Genomic DNA, 16,733 nt, shown 5'->3' with positions numbered 1-16,733 from the left:
TTCCTTTGTTGAATTACTACCACGAGACCCTGTTATGTTTCACTGTGAAATGAAAATTATAGCTATGACGTTTTAACAGGCATTTCCTCTCAAACCTCTCATTTATAAGAAAGAGAACAGTGAAAAGCATGCATTTTTTTCCACACACCTCTAAGAAATTGCCCATTAAATAGTTGGCTGTTATCCATCCATACACCCCTTCCTCTGGCCCAGTTATGATATGCGCACCCCTAAATCGAAAAGGTTGTGCTCTGAAGTAGTTTTGAACGCTTGCGAGGACTTCGTTGGCTGCTGTTTCATTTTGCAACCTAAGCATTTCACAAAACATGAGACACTGAGCATGTGGAAAGGCAATTTCATGTTTAGTATTCACTGCCTAGCAGCTCAAGAAAAGCCTTACAATCACCTAATAAAAACTGACATTGTTTTAGCCTAAAGGGGATGCTTATTATGGGGAACAGCCAAGGACCCAGCATCATTGCAGCAAGCAACTCACCCACTATATACAAACTTCACTCTTCATCATACAAGTTCATAAGTATTTTGTCTCAAGCATGCTCTTTTCTTAGTGAACTGAGTGCTTATATGATATCTGTGGGCCTGAAATCTTTCTTCTCACTCTGCTTAGTCAGAGACCAAACACATAACAAAAGTCCGTGCCACAGCTAAAGCCACAGACAGACCCCATAAGCCACATCACATCACATCCATATCAAGAAAACTCTGCAGTGTCTAGCTTTTTTGCTGCCCTCAGATACGCATAAACATCATCTGTTTACATAGTGCTGGATTTTAAGATAGCTTTGAAAGAGCAAATTAAAATTCTGCCTTCTACAGAATAAAGAAAGAATTTATTTTCAAAATGGTACAAGAGAGGACTTTCATATAGCCCCGCTTTCCCTATTAAAAAAAATAAAATAATTTAATTGGCCGGGCTCCATTTCCTTTTGAAAAGACCAGTTTCCAATGGACAGAAATGTGCCCAGTACATTTTTCACATTCTTTCTTCCCAGACTGCTATAGCAATACACCTGTAGAGGAGTTCAAACTTCCACTGTACCTCAGTAGCCTCATGCCAGCTGTAGCCCCTAGATAAATTGAAGTGCTCTTATGTAGATGAACTGGGATTCTCTCCTTGACTTTATTCAGGCACTCATCAAGCGGTTTCGCAAGGGCTCCTGTGTTATGCTCATAACTGGATATACCAGGACCTAAAAGAAAACAAGTAGATTGACTGCATTCTGCTTTGCCAAGTACAAATTAACCTTATTAAGCAAACAGTTGTTATGACAAAGAGGTTCCCTCTTCCCTCTTGTAGTTGCAAACAACAGAATGGTTGAAAACTATGACTATTTAAGGAATAAACAATGTAGTGACTGTCTGAGCTGTGTGTGACAGAGAAGATATCTGAAACTTCTTGCTTGTACGTGTATGCATGTGCACCTATAGTACCATGCATGTAGTAAGATGCGTATAAGAGCATAACCATCTGATGTCATCATGACAATATTACGTGAAGAAAACAGGTTTACTCATAATGCTATAGAAAATAAGATGTCTAGTGGAAGTGAAATTTCTCTATCTATTAAACTACAGCATATACCTCTTTGCACACGTTAAGATTAAGATTTCCCAAACTGTTTTCCATCACTTTTGCGGGCACCATTGCACCTCTATAGCTCACTGCTTTCAACTAAAACTAAAAAAGCTGCTGCAAGGAATTGCTGCCGAAATTCCAAGACACACACAAAAGTGGCTCTTGATGTCACTGAGCTACAAGTTTAGGTTGGTGCATGAACTACTAAGAATTTTACAGCTTTCCAAACTTCCAGTATCAGAAATGGGAGTCACACTGTGCTACATAATGTATAACTATTTGAATAATTTAAACGAAAGTCTCTCCTCTGTTACTCAACACTCCAAGGACCAGCAGGACCTCAGCTTTGTCAGGTTCAACTTGAGTGTGAATAGAGACGTTCCTCAGTAAAATTCCCTAGCTGAGGATGTGGCACACAGAGAAATCCAGGAAAGCAGAGGAGCAACTTTGTTTCACACCCTCAGCAGCTATTGTTGCCGGACACTCCCCATGCACTCTCTTTTGACAATAGCCTCTACTCCTCAGTGTTCAGAACAAGCAGAGCAGGACACCAGTAATTACCCATTCTGGACAGCCTACTTTGCTGATGATTAGAGCCTGACCCGGACAGACTATCTGCACTACATTGAAAGGTTTTGATTTTGGGCTGGTTCGAACAGACATGGCAGAGTTACCTAATAAAACATGAAATGAAATTACAAGAACACCACAGAAATGACAAATTAGTTGACTGTTTGACATACAAGTTTAGTAAGTTTGTGCATGTCTACCTCTTGGTGGGGCCCAGAACCACCCCGCAATTTAAGTGCCTAAGGCTACCCTCAGATAAAGAAACATTACCAGACACTTTTGGCACTGCACGTCCCCACCTTACCTGAGGAACACATGAACCCTCTGTCTCCTCCAGTGCAGAGGCACCCAAGACTAAAGCAATGAAATGTGCTGATTTTATACACTGGATGATGAGAAGTACTGTGGGTGACTCTGGTTAAGGCCCCATGGGGCCTCACAGCAATTTGGACTCCTCTGTTTCCCAGCATTTTGTTTACCCAGTTAAATTCACAAAATAATTCCCTCTCCATCTTCCAGAGGAGAACAGAACTGCAACTTTCTCACTCCAGAACTCCTACAGGCAACATTCTGAATGAGTTAAGACATAAACAAGGGGAATGTACCCCCAGCCCCAGCAAGCTGGCTGCCACACCTGCAGCCTGTGAAGAACACATCACCAGGCACGTGACAGAACATTTCTTCTGGGCACATTACATTTGTCTTCCTTCCTTTGTTGCTCTAAAATTACCTATACGTATGTTTAATGATGATGACAGAAAGATAGGTGCTGTTGAGAAACTGTTCCCTCCTACTCGTCTCCTCGTCACTTACGAACCTCTGAAGTTACACCTCTGACAGGTATGTGAAATTTTGGTATCTTTGCAAGCTTAGCCAAATGTCTCTGACATTTCTTAGGAAGTAATCTACAGCAAACTGCTAGAGCACATAGTTAATTAACCACACTGCAGTCTGAGCAAAAGTCAGTACAGTTTAGTGTCCTCTCTCTGAGAGGAGCCAGTGTAAAACCTCAGACAAAAGACGAGGCAGGCAGCCAGTGGTGGTTGTTGAGAGATATCTTCAAGCAGTGCAAAAGTCCTGTTTTCCTGTGGCAAGGACCTGCATATTCGTATTTGAAACAGCTATGACATTGTTAGAAACAATCCCATAGTTTAGCTGTTTTACTTGTTAATTTTATGAGACTCTCCCTTGCTATCTAGAATTGGCAAGCTCTTCCAGTTCACTTTCTTCATGCCTTTTATAGTTCCCCATCTTGTCTCTTTCAAAGTAATTACATAATAATTCCAGATGAACTGCATAGGCCTCATTTGTTTAGGAAATTTGACTCAATCCACAAAAGTGTTTTTAAAACACAGCTAATGATTTTGGAAACTAAAAACTAATTTTTCAAACTCCAGTGGCATAACTGGCATCCATTTTTGCCTTCATCAATGCCAAACATCTAACAGGGGCTAAATTTCCAGTTCTTCTCAGAGATTTCTAATTCCAAATTGTTTTTAAATATATCTTATACTTTCCTTCTGAAATAAATTATTTCAGGGTATAAGGACTATGCATATAAAGACTCTCTGTAATTGAATTCTGTCTGCACCACTCATACACTGCAGTGGAGTAAGGCAAGTTTAGCTATAATTTTCTCTCTGTTGGAAAATAGTGCACCCTACCATAGCAACAGGGAAAAAAAAAACCCAGTATAAACTTCCAGATAACCTTTTCCTAGAGGCTACAAAAAGTAAGGAACTACTGTCTGAGCTCACCTTTCACATCACACTTGAAGGTTTGGCTCACTACTCCCGTATCATTTTCTTTTTCTGCTGGCCATTCATAGACATAGACTGTAGTCCGCGAAGATCCAGCGTCAAGGACTATTCCATACTGTGGAGAAAGAAGTAACTGATCACATCAAGAGACAAACAGTGACATCCTCAACACCCATATGTAGCCATACTTTTTCAAATCATCAAAGTAAAGTGTTTGAAAGTGTATGCACAGTATAGTTACAGGAGATACGTTAATTCTAGTGTTAGGTGCTTAGACAGGGATCTAACAGAAAAGCATAGAATAAATCTGGGTGCGAAACAAACAGCATACTATATATCCTCAGTAATGAATTCAGTGAAAATGGAAAACACTCATCTCCTTTCAGCATCAGGATTAAAATCCATGCTTGACACATAGATAGCACTGTGAATTGCCTTCCCATTAACCCAGCTAAACTCACTGGATACTGATGGGTTTGATACAAGAGCACAGGCTTTAGATTCAGGGATACACAAAGGATCTATAAAGACACAAACAAGGAGGTAGAAGTGTATAATCCACAGATAGAGTGATGAAACAAGTCTGGTTCTTTTCTAGTTGTGCAATAAAAGTTTTCCTTTGAGTGGTTAGGCAGTCCATCTGAGAATCTGGCTCTGACCATAGTCTGTGCCAGAGTGCATATGGGGAGGAAAGGAGTATCAATACTACTGCATATTTATGAAATAAATGAGAAATATTAATGTGACCTATACAAAATCACTGGGTTCTCTGTAGGATTAAAGTGCAGGTTTTTCCATCTCATTCCACTGCCCAGCAGATCAGTGTTAACCTCTTTCCTACCTTTTGTGGCAGCAGAAGACTATGGCAACTGAAAAGGCAAACTGACAAAGGAAAGGCAATGAGACTGCACTTGGGGTACTGTATCCAGTTCTGCCCTCCTCTGTACAAGAGACCTGGACATACTGGAAGGAGTTCAGGGGATGGTCACCAAGATGATCCAAGGTCTGGAGCATCTTTCCTGTAAGGACAGGCTGACAGTGCTGGGACTGTTCACTCTGTAGAAGAGGACATTCAGAGGTGTGAATTTGTATGAATTCCTGAAGGGGTTCCGCAAAGAAGACAACACCCAGCGCCAGGACAAGAGACAATGGGCACAAACTGGAACACACGTTGTTCTTTCTAAACATCAGGAAGCAATTCTGTGCTGTGACGGTGGTGGGGTACTGGCAAAGGTTGCCCAGAAAGACTGCGGAGTCTCCTTCCTGGAGATCTTCAAAAGCCACCTGGATATGCTCCACTCTGGCTCTGCATGAACAGTGGTTGGATCGAGTGACTCCAGAGGCCCCTTCCAACAGAATCGTAAAATCACAAGGTTGGAAAGGACCGACAAGACCATCTAGTCCAACCATCCTTCCATTACATTGCCACTACAAGCTACTAAACCATCTCTTGTAGCTCCTCAGGCAGACGCCTCTTGAACACTGCCAGGGACAGCGACTCCACCACCTCCATTTGTGTGCCTGAGAGAAAAAATTTTCCTTATGTTTAATCTAAATCTCCTCAGGTACAACTTGTGGCCATTTCCTCGGGTCCTGTTTGTTGCCTGGAAGAAGAGGCCAAATCCCTCCTCATCACAACCTCCCTTCAGGAAGCTGTACAGTGCAATGAGGTCACCCCGAGCCTCCTCCAGACTAACAATCCCAGCTCCCTCAGCCGCTCCCCCTAAGATTTGTGCTCCAGACCCCTCACCAGTTTCATTGCCCATCTATGGACACGTTCCAGGGCCTCAATGTCTTTCTTGCACTGAGGGTCCAAAACTGAACACAGTACTCGAGGTGCGCCCTCACTAGTGCTGAGTAGAGGGGGATGATCACCTCCCTGCTCCTGCTGGCCACACTATTTCTAAATCAGGCCAGGATGCTGTTGGCCCTCTTGGCCACCTGGGCACACTGTCAGCTCATGTTCAGCCGAGCATCAACCAACACCTCCAGGTCCCTTTCCTCTTCACAGTCATCCAGCCACTCATCCCCAAGCCTGTAGCGCTGCATGGGGTTATTGTGGCCGAAGTGCAAGACTTGGCCTTGTTCAACCTCATCCCATCCACCTCAGCCCAGCGATCCAGCTTACCTAGATCCCCCTGAATGGCCTCCCTATCCTCAGGCAGATCGACACCACCTCCCAACTTGGTGTCATTTCAAACCTACTGACAGTAACCTCAGCCATGCTCTAATTCGGTAAAAGGAGACTTGTTTTGCTTTTCCTCTTTGCTATCCCCAAAAACAAGTTTAGCTGCTCCCTCTTCAAAATCATCAAACTGGTAGGCATTGCATAGTGTAGGGTTCACTTCTCAGTCAACTTTTTTTCTTTTAAAAAAGACATAAGGAGCTGACAGTAGTGAAAAATGAGAGCCTCCATCTGGCTGCAAACCAGTAAAAGCAGTTGGAGCGGGCTAATTTATTTCATCACACAGCCTCCCTTGGATGCCCCAAATCTCCAAGAAAGATCACTGCTTCAGGTGGCACACCATTCAACCTCTGTACCTCATTAGTTCTCAGTTTCCCACTGTAATCCTACAAGCTCCTGTTCCCCCAAGAATTACCAGTGGTATCAGTCTCCAGTCTCTAGTCTGTTTCTCAGAGGTTGCTAGATAATGAAAATTCCATTCGTATTTACTCAGATGACGTTTAACCTGATCAGCTACAAGGTGAAAAGTTCCACAGATACCATCAATCCTCTGTGCTGTCAGGTTCCATTCAACCACTGTTTTAGCTGAAAACTATTCAGTCACTGAAAAACTATTCAGTAACTCCAGAATCAAACACAGAGCCCTCCATATAAACTACAGCTTTCTGGACAATCAGGCTTACAGCCCCAAAAGAAATCCAAAGCCAAGCAACAGGCAGAAGAATCGCCAAAATTCCTCTGGAATCAGCCATGAAATTGCTGTGACTCAGGAAGCAGACCTCCCCAAACAAACCACCTCCAGATTATCCAGGTGGATCTGATACTTCCTTGAAGAGCAAAGTAAACAGCTTTGTCATTCTAAGTTGAAACTAATGACAAACAAAAGCAATACGTAGGTTGTATTTTAGATAGTGTCCTTGGCCTACACATCAGTGCAGTTTTGCCTTGAGTGAAATGTGTTAGGATGTAAGAATGCTCCAAGCAAAAATTTAAGTCAAACAGGAAGTAAACGTGAGGCACTGTGTCCATGCAAGGTTCCAGCACACACACCCTGCCACACCACACCAACACCTAAAGCTGGTATCACAATACAAATTCTAGGCCGAAAACTGATTCAGACAAACCAAAGATTATCATAATCCCATGAAGTGCAGTAAGCTATTAGCCTATTGCTATTACTACGTGAACTACTCAGATAAATATGTAGAGAGAAAGGTAGAAATGACTTCAAAGAAGTATCTGACAAATTATCTATGCTTGTAGCTGTAAGAACAAAAAACTGGACTGCATAGCATCCCTGGAAGGCTAGTTTCTATAGCACTGTCTTCAGTTGTTCTCTTTGAAGAATTCACATGCATAATCCAGCAGCATAAGGCAAAACTTGAACCTACTTCTCAGATTGTTTCAGTTTGTGTTTTTCAGTTTGCTCTGCTGCTCCTTACATAGCTAACTTCACTTCTCTTAATATCTAGCAAGTCCCAACATGTAGTAAATCAGAACATACACACTTGCAGCCCAAATGCTTTATGATCCACAGCAATGGTTTGCAATGATTTCAGTAAGAACTTCCTAAATGTGATTGAGAATAGAATTTTAACTCCAAGAAATACCTGAAATAACTTCAAAATAATTTTGAATAATCTCAAAAAGAATTTACAATTACTTCTAACTTCAGAAAAAAAAAAAAAAAAAAAGCAATGTTTTTTTTTTTAAATTGTTTGGCCTTTGTTTAGCCTGCCAGTCTTGAAGAAGGCATTGTGTGATAGGCATCACAGACATTGAGTCAAGGAATCCTTTTCCACCTTTGCCACTGTAACCTTGGCCAATTCTCATTTTGCCGCAGCCTTAGTCTTCCTATTACAAAGACATAAGGAACAACTAATTTGTGGGTGTAAACACACTTGAATTACTCCATAAAACAGTGTTTAGAAATGATGATTATTAAATATCAATTCCAAATACTAGTCTTCCTTACCTATTATTATTACTTACCTATTTCTTACCTACTTACCTTAAGGCCTGGGGAAAGAATCTTCTGCTGATTAATCTGAATCACTGCAATAGCAATGATAAGAATTACACTTAGAAGAAGGAACACTTGGGCAACAATGCTCGGCGTTCTGGTAAGCATCCTGAAACAACACAAAAGGCAACACTTCAATAGTGTGAAAGGATTCAGTGATTGTGTACAGTACCTGAAGCTCTGAATAAGTTAAGACTTAAAATCTCATAAAATCTCATTTCCTCAATTAGATTATGCTACATGAAAATTCTGTATTCTACTTAAAAACTGTTTGGCGTTTTGCTGTCTCCAACTTGCCATTCTCTAGAAGAGGTGTACGTATATTGTCATATTCAGGATGCGTGAGTTCACCCAAACTGCCAGTATGCTCATTTCCCACAGTGTCTACATGTAGATGCATGCTGACCATCTCCCATTGCCTCAGGAAACAAGGCCAATAGGCAGGCTGAGACTAGCGCACACTCAACAATCCTATGCATACCTGTAACCAAGACACAGCCACAGCCATGTAGGCATAGTGCTGGTAGCTGCTAAATACAGCTCAGTGTTCCTACCAGCGATACGAGCTCACGGTCTGTACTAGATACAGGTTGCTTCAGCAAGAAACAAAGGAAGTTTTAAGAATACTAAAGTAGACATCTTCTAACTGCCAACGCGTTCATGATTTAGATTCATGTGTATGCACATATTAACATAGTTAATACCAAAGATTTTTATGCTTTACAGGAGTTGAAAATGAAAGAAATGGGAGGTGACAAGCTTACAGTTTTCAGAGAAAGAAAAGCCTTGTTGTTCCAGCAGCTGTGAATGCCAGCCTATGCAAGGACAGGAGGCCAGGCCTGCTGTGTGCTCCAGGGCTACAGCACACTGGGTGAGTCTCACTGCACCTTTAGCACATTGCCTGTTTCCTTAGCTCCAACCAGAGCCAGAGGGCTGAGGAAGAAGGATAAAGTGCTCCTTTATGCATCTTCCATATTCCAGGTGCCATGAGTTTTCAGCTTATGTTAGCTATAATAGAGAAGTGACTGAAGGAAGACTTACCTACTTGCAACCTAATTTGTTAACATTCAGTCCTAGATCAAAGCACTGACATTCAGATCTGGAAATGGTAAGTAATTACCAAGGGAAACAAACAAACAAACAACTCTGGGCAAAGTATTTGAAAAATTTAAGCATTGGTAAGAGAAAGCAATAATCATTATCACACCACTGACACTGAAAAACACCCCATGATCACTGAATCCACAGAACCACAGAATCACAGAGTGGTCCAGGCTGGAAGGGATTTCAACGATCATGAATCACCAACTGAAAGATTTTCTGCTATAACTTTTTATACAAGGGACATTGAAATGTGGGTTTGTTGAAGTTCTCAAATGCTTTCCTGGTACTGGGATTTGCCTTCATCAGACACAATTTCTTATTTAACAACCTCTTTTGGCAGAGACCACACTGAGTAAGGGAGTAAGCTGCTCATGGGACATTCATCATACAATTTTGTCCTGCTGGCAAACAGGACAACCTCAGAGGGGAATAATCTGTAAATCCCAATGTAAGCAATGGCCATTGTGTCAGAAGGACATCTTACACTCCATGCCCTCTTGAAACTGTTACGCAGCTGACATCTTATTATCTGAACTGTGCAAGACGTTTTATGGTTTTATGTATTTGGATCAGATGTGCAAGGCTGTGCTTAACCTTACCTGGGCTCACCCAAGCTGCACACGGGCTAGGCAACACAGCGACACCAGCTGCATTCACTGAGATTTGAAGAGACAGCAGAGAGGAAGGAGTTTGTTTTCTCCGCGGTGTAAGCAGTTGTCATGTAAGCACTTCATGTCCCGCACTTGGAAGGAAAAAGACACACAAGATTTTAATTAAGTTTCAAAGGCAGCAGCCTTTTAGCAGTTGATTATTAAAGCGTCTCCCCGAAGCAAGCAGCAGCATGAAGACGTACTTCCCACACCCAGGTAAGCGCTGTGCACCGCACAGGAGCAGATGGGAGTGTCATTTTCTACAGCTTTCTTCCAGCAGAAGGAAGGCTGCCTGCCAAGGGAAGCTGACCGCAGCAAACCTCTTTGTGCCCACAACGTTTTCTAAGCTCCCAGGTTAAAGACACGCCGCTTTGTTCACGTTAAGGACGGGTATGCAAGAGAAGTACCTTTCTTCGCACTGTAACCGGAGAGATACGCGCACGTGAGCATTTATTTCAAAAGCAATCCGCAGCTGATGGAAAGCAATAAAAAAGAAAACAACACACAAACCCCCAGCAGCCCGCGGACGCTGAGCACCGAGGCCGCCCAACCGCCCTCCCCTCAGCGGGCGGCCCTGGGCGGGAACCGCGGGAACCCGCCCCTCTGCGCGGCCGCCGCCCAGGCGCAAAACGAAAGACATGAGGTGCAAAATCCCGGTGCGTACGGCTGAATGGAGGAGATGGGTGCAGCCGAGGCGCTCAGCAACCTGCTTGGTTGCTAGTTTTGCTGCATCCTGTGTCACATCAAGGCTTGGCAGCAGCATATGCATTCTTGCATGTGCTCAAATGCATATGCAGAAGTACTGTCACTAAGATCATAAAATCACAGAGTCGTTAAGGTCTGAAAAGACCTCTAAGATCACCTAGTCCAAAAGCCAGCCCATCTCCTGAGCCTCCTCTTCTCCAGACTGAGCAATCCCAGTTCCCTCAGCTGCTCCCAGAAAGACTTGTGTTCTGGACCCCGCCCAGCTTCGTTGGCCCAGCCCTGGGCCCAGCCCTCCAGCCAGTTTACCTGCTCAAGAGTAGTCTGTCCAAACCATAGGCTGCAGGAGAACACTATGAGAGACAGCGTCAAAGGCTTTGCTAGTCTAAGTAAACTACATCAACAGCGTTTCCTCATCCACCAGGTGGGTCACCTGGTCATAGCAGGAGATGAGGTTGGTCAAGCAGGGGCAGCCAGCGCCTGTCTGACCTGCATGGTGTGCTGTAGACAAGGATCGTGTTACAGCCTGCAGCACAGATTGACAGGGAAAAGAGCTCTGGGGTCAGTGAAACACTTTAACCACCCAGCTGCCCTAGTTGGATTCAGGCTCACATGAAGTAAAAAAAAAAAAAGCACTCACTTGATTTTTTTTTTCTTGTAATGATGTTAATGAATCATTATCCTTGATTTTTGAATAAAGAAAGGGGAACAAGGAAACATCTGCCACTTTGTGACTCATCTGTAAGGTTCCTTCCATAGTCCACCCATTGTGGGGCCTCTGCTTTACTGCTAGAATGAGATACCATTTCTTTCTTATGATGACAGCACATTATTAAAGTAGGGTTAATGATAACCTTAATGGATCAGTTCAGCTATTGCCAGTTAAAGACAAAGCCTCCCATTCCTCCTGATTGCCTGTCTGCTGTTTCTTTCCTTCAGTGTCATTTTCTGAGATATCTTCTTCTTTCACCCACTGCTCTGCTGGGGCAGAATCTGTCTCAAGTGTCTCATTTAAAATGTCGGATGAGCTTACATCCCCACAGTCAAGCATATTCTTTGCTTCTCTCAGACATAAATATTTTGAAGTAAAAAAAACAAAGCACTGACATCATTCACTATTTCAGTTAGTTCTACTACCAACTTTTAACTGTGTCTAAAGTGCAACGTTTGCAAAGAAAGCAAAACCCTACTCTCAAAAGTATGCATATACTTCCATAAAAACAGACAGGAGAGATTCTTTTCTGCACCATTTCCGAGAGCTGAGCTACTGTACATACTGCTTTTCTTGCTAAAGCTATGATAGTGACGAAAGCGATATGGGCTGTAAAATCCCTCAGCTGCTTTTAAAATCCAGAATGCAGGTCTCCAGGCCTGGCATCTGTTGCATGGTGGGTAACCAGTTTCCTCACCAGTTCACAGAATCACAGAAGCATTAAGGTTGGACAAGACCACTAAGATTATCTAGCATGGCTGTCAACCCATCAACACCATACCACTAAACCACATCACTCAGTGTGACTTCTACCCTTTTCTTGCAAATCGATAGGGACAGTGACTTCACCACCTCCCTGACAGCTGTCCCTTTGCATTACTACTCCTGAGAAGAAATTTTTCCTAATATCCAACCTGAACCTCCCCTTGGCACTACATAAAGCCATTATCTCTTGTCCTACTTGATCTTCTTTGTTTCCTAAGCCTACCTCTTCAGCTTTTCTTCAGTTCATTCCTCAGCCCTACCCTTTATTTTGCAGCTCCCTTACCTGATCCTTCATCCCTTCCTCACTCTCAAGGCACAGATTAAACTTGCTGCCATTTTCCCAGCTTTCATCATGCTTATTGCATGCACACTTTTCCATCATGATTTCCTTTGCTGTAATATCTTTTTTCTCCTCTTCAAGTATCCTTGTTTTAATGCATTTGGTGTAACTGACTGTATTGATTTGCTTTGCTTGGAGAGAATCTTTCTTAGGTGTCCATTTAAAAATGATGAACTGGACTGCTGGCTGCCCCACAGAAAAGTTTATTTCTTCTGGTGGCATTGAGCACAAACATGTCAAGTAAAAATGCAGTGACTGATATTGGAAGATTCACAGATAAATACTAGTTGCTAAGATCAATAGCAAATCTCTAGAAACTAAAATACCGCAGACATGAATAAAGTGCTCACGACAGATACATTCTGCAATGCATTTATCAAATCACATCTACACAGGATACAGAGCAGGCACTGCTTCATTTCCCTGCACAGTGACAGCAGCAGAGGGGATTTGTATGATTATATATCTCAAGAGACAACAGAACTGTATCCATTCCTTCTGTAATGCTCATACAGTATTTGATGCTGGAATATTAAGAGGCCTCAAAATATCCCCTGTTGAGAGAGAGATACAATGGAGAGAAATGCTATAAGATACTGGTGGCTGCAATTAATCTGTTTTTTTGCATGGTACCCCCTCAGTTCACAGGACCAAGGTCCACCTTCCAATTCTTTGCATTCTTTGCAAGGTCCAAGAAACAAAGGAATTCTCTAATTCATCCTAAGCCATGGGTGTCCAACCTTTTGGTGCACCTATACCACATTCAGTGAGGAGTCCAACAGTCCACCTACCACTGCTGTTACCCACTAAACCATGTTCCTCAGCTTCATTTCATTCTCTTCTCCCTTCATACCTAGTTTAAAGCCTTTTCAATGAGCCTAGCCAGCAGAAGGGCATGATGCCCTTTAGCTCAACTTCATCTGGTCTATCAATCTTCCCAGGACTTTTCATCAGCATTGTAAAGACCCTTCATTCATTAGCTTCTGTGCCCAAAGACCAATTTACCCAAATTATCCACTTTACTCATGATCACTACTCTATTTCAAGAACAACTGTGAGAACCGGCACTGCAGGCAGAGCCATCTTAAGAATTTGGAACAATCTGGAGCAACAGAGGTCTGGATATTGATTCAACTATAGGAAACTGAAGAAAGATTCCCAGCCCCTTATATGCTTAACATTTTATTCAAAGTCAAAAAGCACTTTTTGTGATTACTTAATATGAATGTTCTACGTATTGCAGCATACCTTGTTAGCTGGGTAATTTATGGAGCTAGGATTATAGAGTTACAAGTAAGGAAGTCACAAACCATGTCTGAAATCTACCTTTGAAGAATGTCAGATGTGATTCTCCTCCGAGTTTAAAGATGCAGTTCTTTTGTTTTAGCACACAGTTACAAAACTCATTTTTCATTAGCTTTAAAAGCATCTGTGGTTTTCTATCAATAAGGATGAAAAAAAAAACAAAAACAAAACAAAACAAAAGCCAGCAAGTCACAGCTACAGCATGAGAAATTCAGCTTTGTACCTTGTGCCTCTTGTCCAAAGAATCAAGAGCTGCTTTAATCACTTAAACCTCCCCAGGGATGCTCTTCATGATCACATGCTTACGAGCCTGGACAAATTGTAGGCAACAGCAAACTAATCACATAATTGGGGCAGCAGATTGCTGGAAAAGCAGAAATGCATATCCTTTTGTCTATTTTGCCTAAGCACTAGTTTCATAAAGCCAAACTAGCTGCTGCTGCTGCAGGGGAATGTTGGACAGTCATGCTGAACTGCTGGAAAAAGAGGAACTCTCCCACCCTCTTTGTGCTGTGCTCTCTAGTTGAAAACTAAGCTCACAGAGATTTATAGGAAGTTTGTTTGAGACATTTAGCGACCTCTGCAAGCACAGCTTGTGACTTGAGATCTATGTTACATTGTCGTACAACTGGCCACAGAAGGCTGATAAAGAAATACTGTACTTATACAAGAAATTCACTGTTGTACTCAAATCTTCAACCTCCTGTGAGGAGGGATACATTCCAAAAACTACTCAGTAGGAATTAATCCTTTCAAAACTGCTGTTTAAAAACCCTGCACAACATGGAGTATTTCTGTGAGGCTGACAGCTCTAGATCAGTAATGTTACATTTTTCTCAGTACAGAATTGCAGACAAAATGCTGCTTCAGGAGAATAGATACACCCCCCATGTTTTGAAGAAGTACTAAGAAGTCCTTGTAGCAGCATTTCTATCATCTTTTTGTATTCATCCAGGATGAAATTGGCTGAGAAATTCTAAAATTCCTAGATAAGATCTTTTCCATTGCAATTCCACTGTCAGATTATCACCTTGAGTACGAGATCTGTGGATGAAAAAAGCTATTACAGTACTTCCCATATCCACCTGCAATGTTGTTATTCACTGTTGCATTGCTTCACTAACCCTGATGTAATATAACAAGTTCTTTTTGTTGCTTTCTGTACACTGACATTAAACCACAAGTGAGCACTCATAGGCTCAGTAATGCAAATAAAGTCATTAAATTCAGTTGTGCAGAACAAAAAGTCCACGGGAGAAAAGAACCAGCATATGAAAAAGTGGAATGATCCCTGCAATACTGATTATAACAAACATTTCTACGTGCAGATTCACCATTATGTGGTGCCTGCTTGAAAACAGCCTGCACTAAAAAGCTTCATCAGATGAATAAATATACGCATCACCATTTTTGATTTTGGTAGATTGAAAACTGCATTCTTACCCAGTCGCAGGGAGATGACTTCTTGCTCACTGCATTACAAAGCTGGGCTGGGTGAAGGGCATGAGATGCATATTGATTGGTATATTCCTACAGTCTTCATCCTGCTTCGTTACCTTCATTTACCTGTGCAGTCACAGGCACAGTAACATCTCTCCAGATCATGACAGCAGTGGTAATTAACATGCTTGATGTGAAAAAGCACATTCAGTTTTGGTAGATCTGTAAATTTTCTTTGTATTCAGCCTTTCTTTTTCGTTCTTGTGTGTGGTTCATCATATGCAAGGCACGAACACATGCTAAATGAAGCAGCAACAAGCTCCCAACTTTCTGACACCAGCTGTACAGATATGACCCATTGAGAACAAGCAGTGGCAGGACTGAGAGTAGGTGCACATGCACAGCATATCCCCTACACCGTTAAAGGGACTGTGTTATGGGTGGGTTGCATTTAAACACGTAGGAGCTCCTGTGATACAGAGCCAACACGAGTTTGTCTGACGTTTTGCAAAATTGTGTATTTTTTCGTATATCCACATCCTCCATTTTGTGCTTTATGACCTTTGTTAAGGCATGTCACGCACACTGTTCTAGCGTTGACTAGTTGGCGAGTTTATGATCACACCCAAGGCAAAACCTCTGGTTTATGTTGGGTAGGTTTGTGCCTTAGTCAGTGCTGAATGTAGTCATGAGTGACAAAAGGTAATATAAAATATGTGTGGCAGAGATACTGCCTGCAGCTTAAGACTGTTATGTCAGTCATAAGCAAGAGGCCATTGTTAGCCACAGTAGTTGTACAGGGACAGTAAAGCCAGACACTTTAAAGGCAGATGATATATGCACCACTCATGTCCAAGAGCACTCTCTCAGATAGAATACTGCAGTGCTTGCTTGTCCATATCAGCAGTATGATAAGACAAGATAAGAAGGGTGCTAATTCTGTACAAATACTTTGAAAACTGGTGTCAGCCTTTCTGTCTCCCTAAGTCAGATCAGTGGTACCCTGCCCTGTCTTTCCTCCTCCAAAGGCAAACCCAACATGGCAGTCATTCTGCTCCTTCTTAACCATCTTGCCTTGCCACTAGCTGTGCTGTTTCAGTGATAGAGCATTTCTCCTCTAATGATTCAAGTGTAGAAATCCTCTCTCCAACATGTTTCCAGTTGCAGCGAATTCCTTCAATTAAATTCTGGACAAAATATCCTCTCTTTAAAAAAGTATACGTGTAGTGATCTTCTGTGTCCATCTAAACAAATGGAACAATAGCATGGTGAGAATTAATGTCTTTTTTGTTGTATCCTGGGGGTGTATGAAGAGATGAGTGTGCTTGCAGCTGAGATGGTCTAAGGACATGGGAGAACAAGGTTTTCATAGTGGTTGTACTGAACCTTGCAGAAAGATGGGATAGTTGGAGAAATTTGACAGCTTTTAGGGCAACCAGGCCTTATTCTGACCTGAAGTAGCACCATTAGACCTCAAAGCTAAAGAAAGATACAGAATAGTTGCTTGGATTTTAGGTACCAGGTAGGCTGTTTCTGAAACCAAATTCTTTGGAGTAAAGCAGACATTAGAAGGGGGAAGA

General features: G+C 42.2%; 1 protein-coding gene across 11 annotated transcripts in view; it reads right to left on the bottom strand.

Annotated features, from left to right (window-relative positions):
• The window catches only part of ENTPD3 (ectonucleoside triphosphate diphosphohydrolase 3), a 50,589-nt gene that overhangs the window by 10,728 nt on the left and 23,128 nt on the right, over positions 1 to 16,733 (bottom strand). For 8 of the 11 annotated variants that reach the window (XR_006168474.1, XM_042816910.1, XM_042816901.1 and 5 more), the window contains 5 exons: positions 9,839 to 9,981; positions 8,124 to 8,244; positions 3,925 to 4,042; positions 1,061 to 1,211; positions 149 to 308 (listed from right to left, as the gene is read on the bottom strand). Coding sequence is in view for 10 of the 11 variants with exons in the window: in XM_042816910.1 (XP_042672844.1) it covers positions 149 to 308; positions 1,061 to 1,211; positions 3,925 to 4,042; positions 8,124 to 8,243 (549 nt within the window). In the remaining variant the exon portion in view is untranslated. Of the gene's footprint in view, positions 1 to 148; positions 309 to 1,060; positions 1,212 to 3,924; positions 4,043 to 8,123; positions 8,245 to 9,838; positions 9,982 to 10,092; positions 10,262 to 10,296; positions 10,423 to 10,900; positions 10,987 to 16,733 lie in introns of those variants that run through there. The other 3 variants (XM_042816906.1, XM_042816903.1, XM_042816907.1) reach the window with 3 other exon arrangements.

The sequence above is a fragment of the Centrocercus urophasianus genome, unplaced genomic scaffold (genome assembly GCF_019232065.1).
Source record: "Centrocercus urophasianus isolate 14NV4802_14NV808 unplaced genomic scaffold, USGS_Curo_1.0 seq_16, whole genome shotgun sequence".
Taxonomy (NCBI): domain Eukaryota; kingdom Metazoa; phylum Chordata; class Aves; order Galliformes; family Phasianidae; genus Centrocercus; species Centrocercus urophasianus.
The sequence above is the reverse complement of the archived record's forward strand: the minus strand, read 5'-3'. Positions and strand labels throughout refer to the sequence as shown.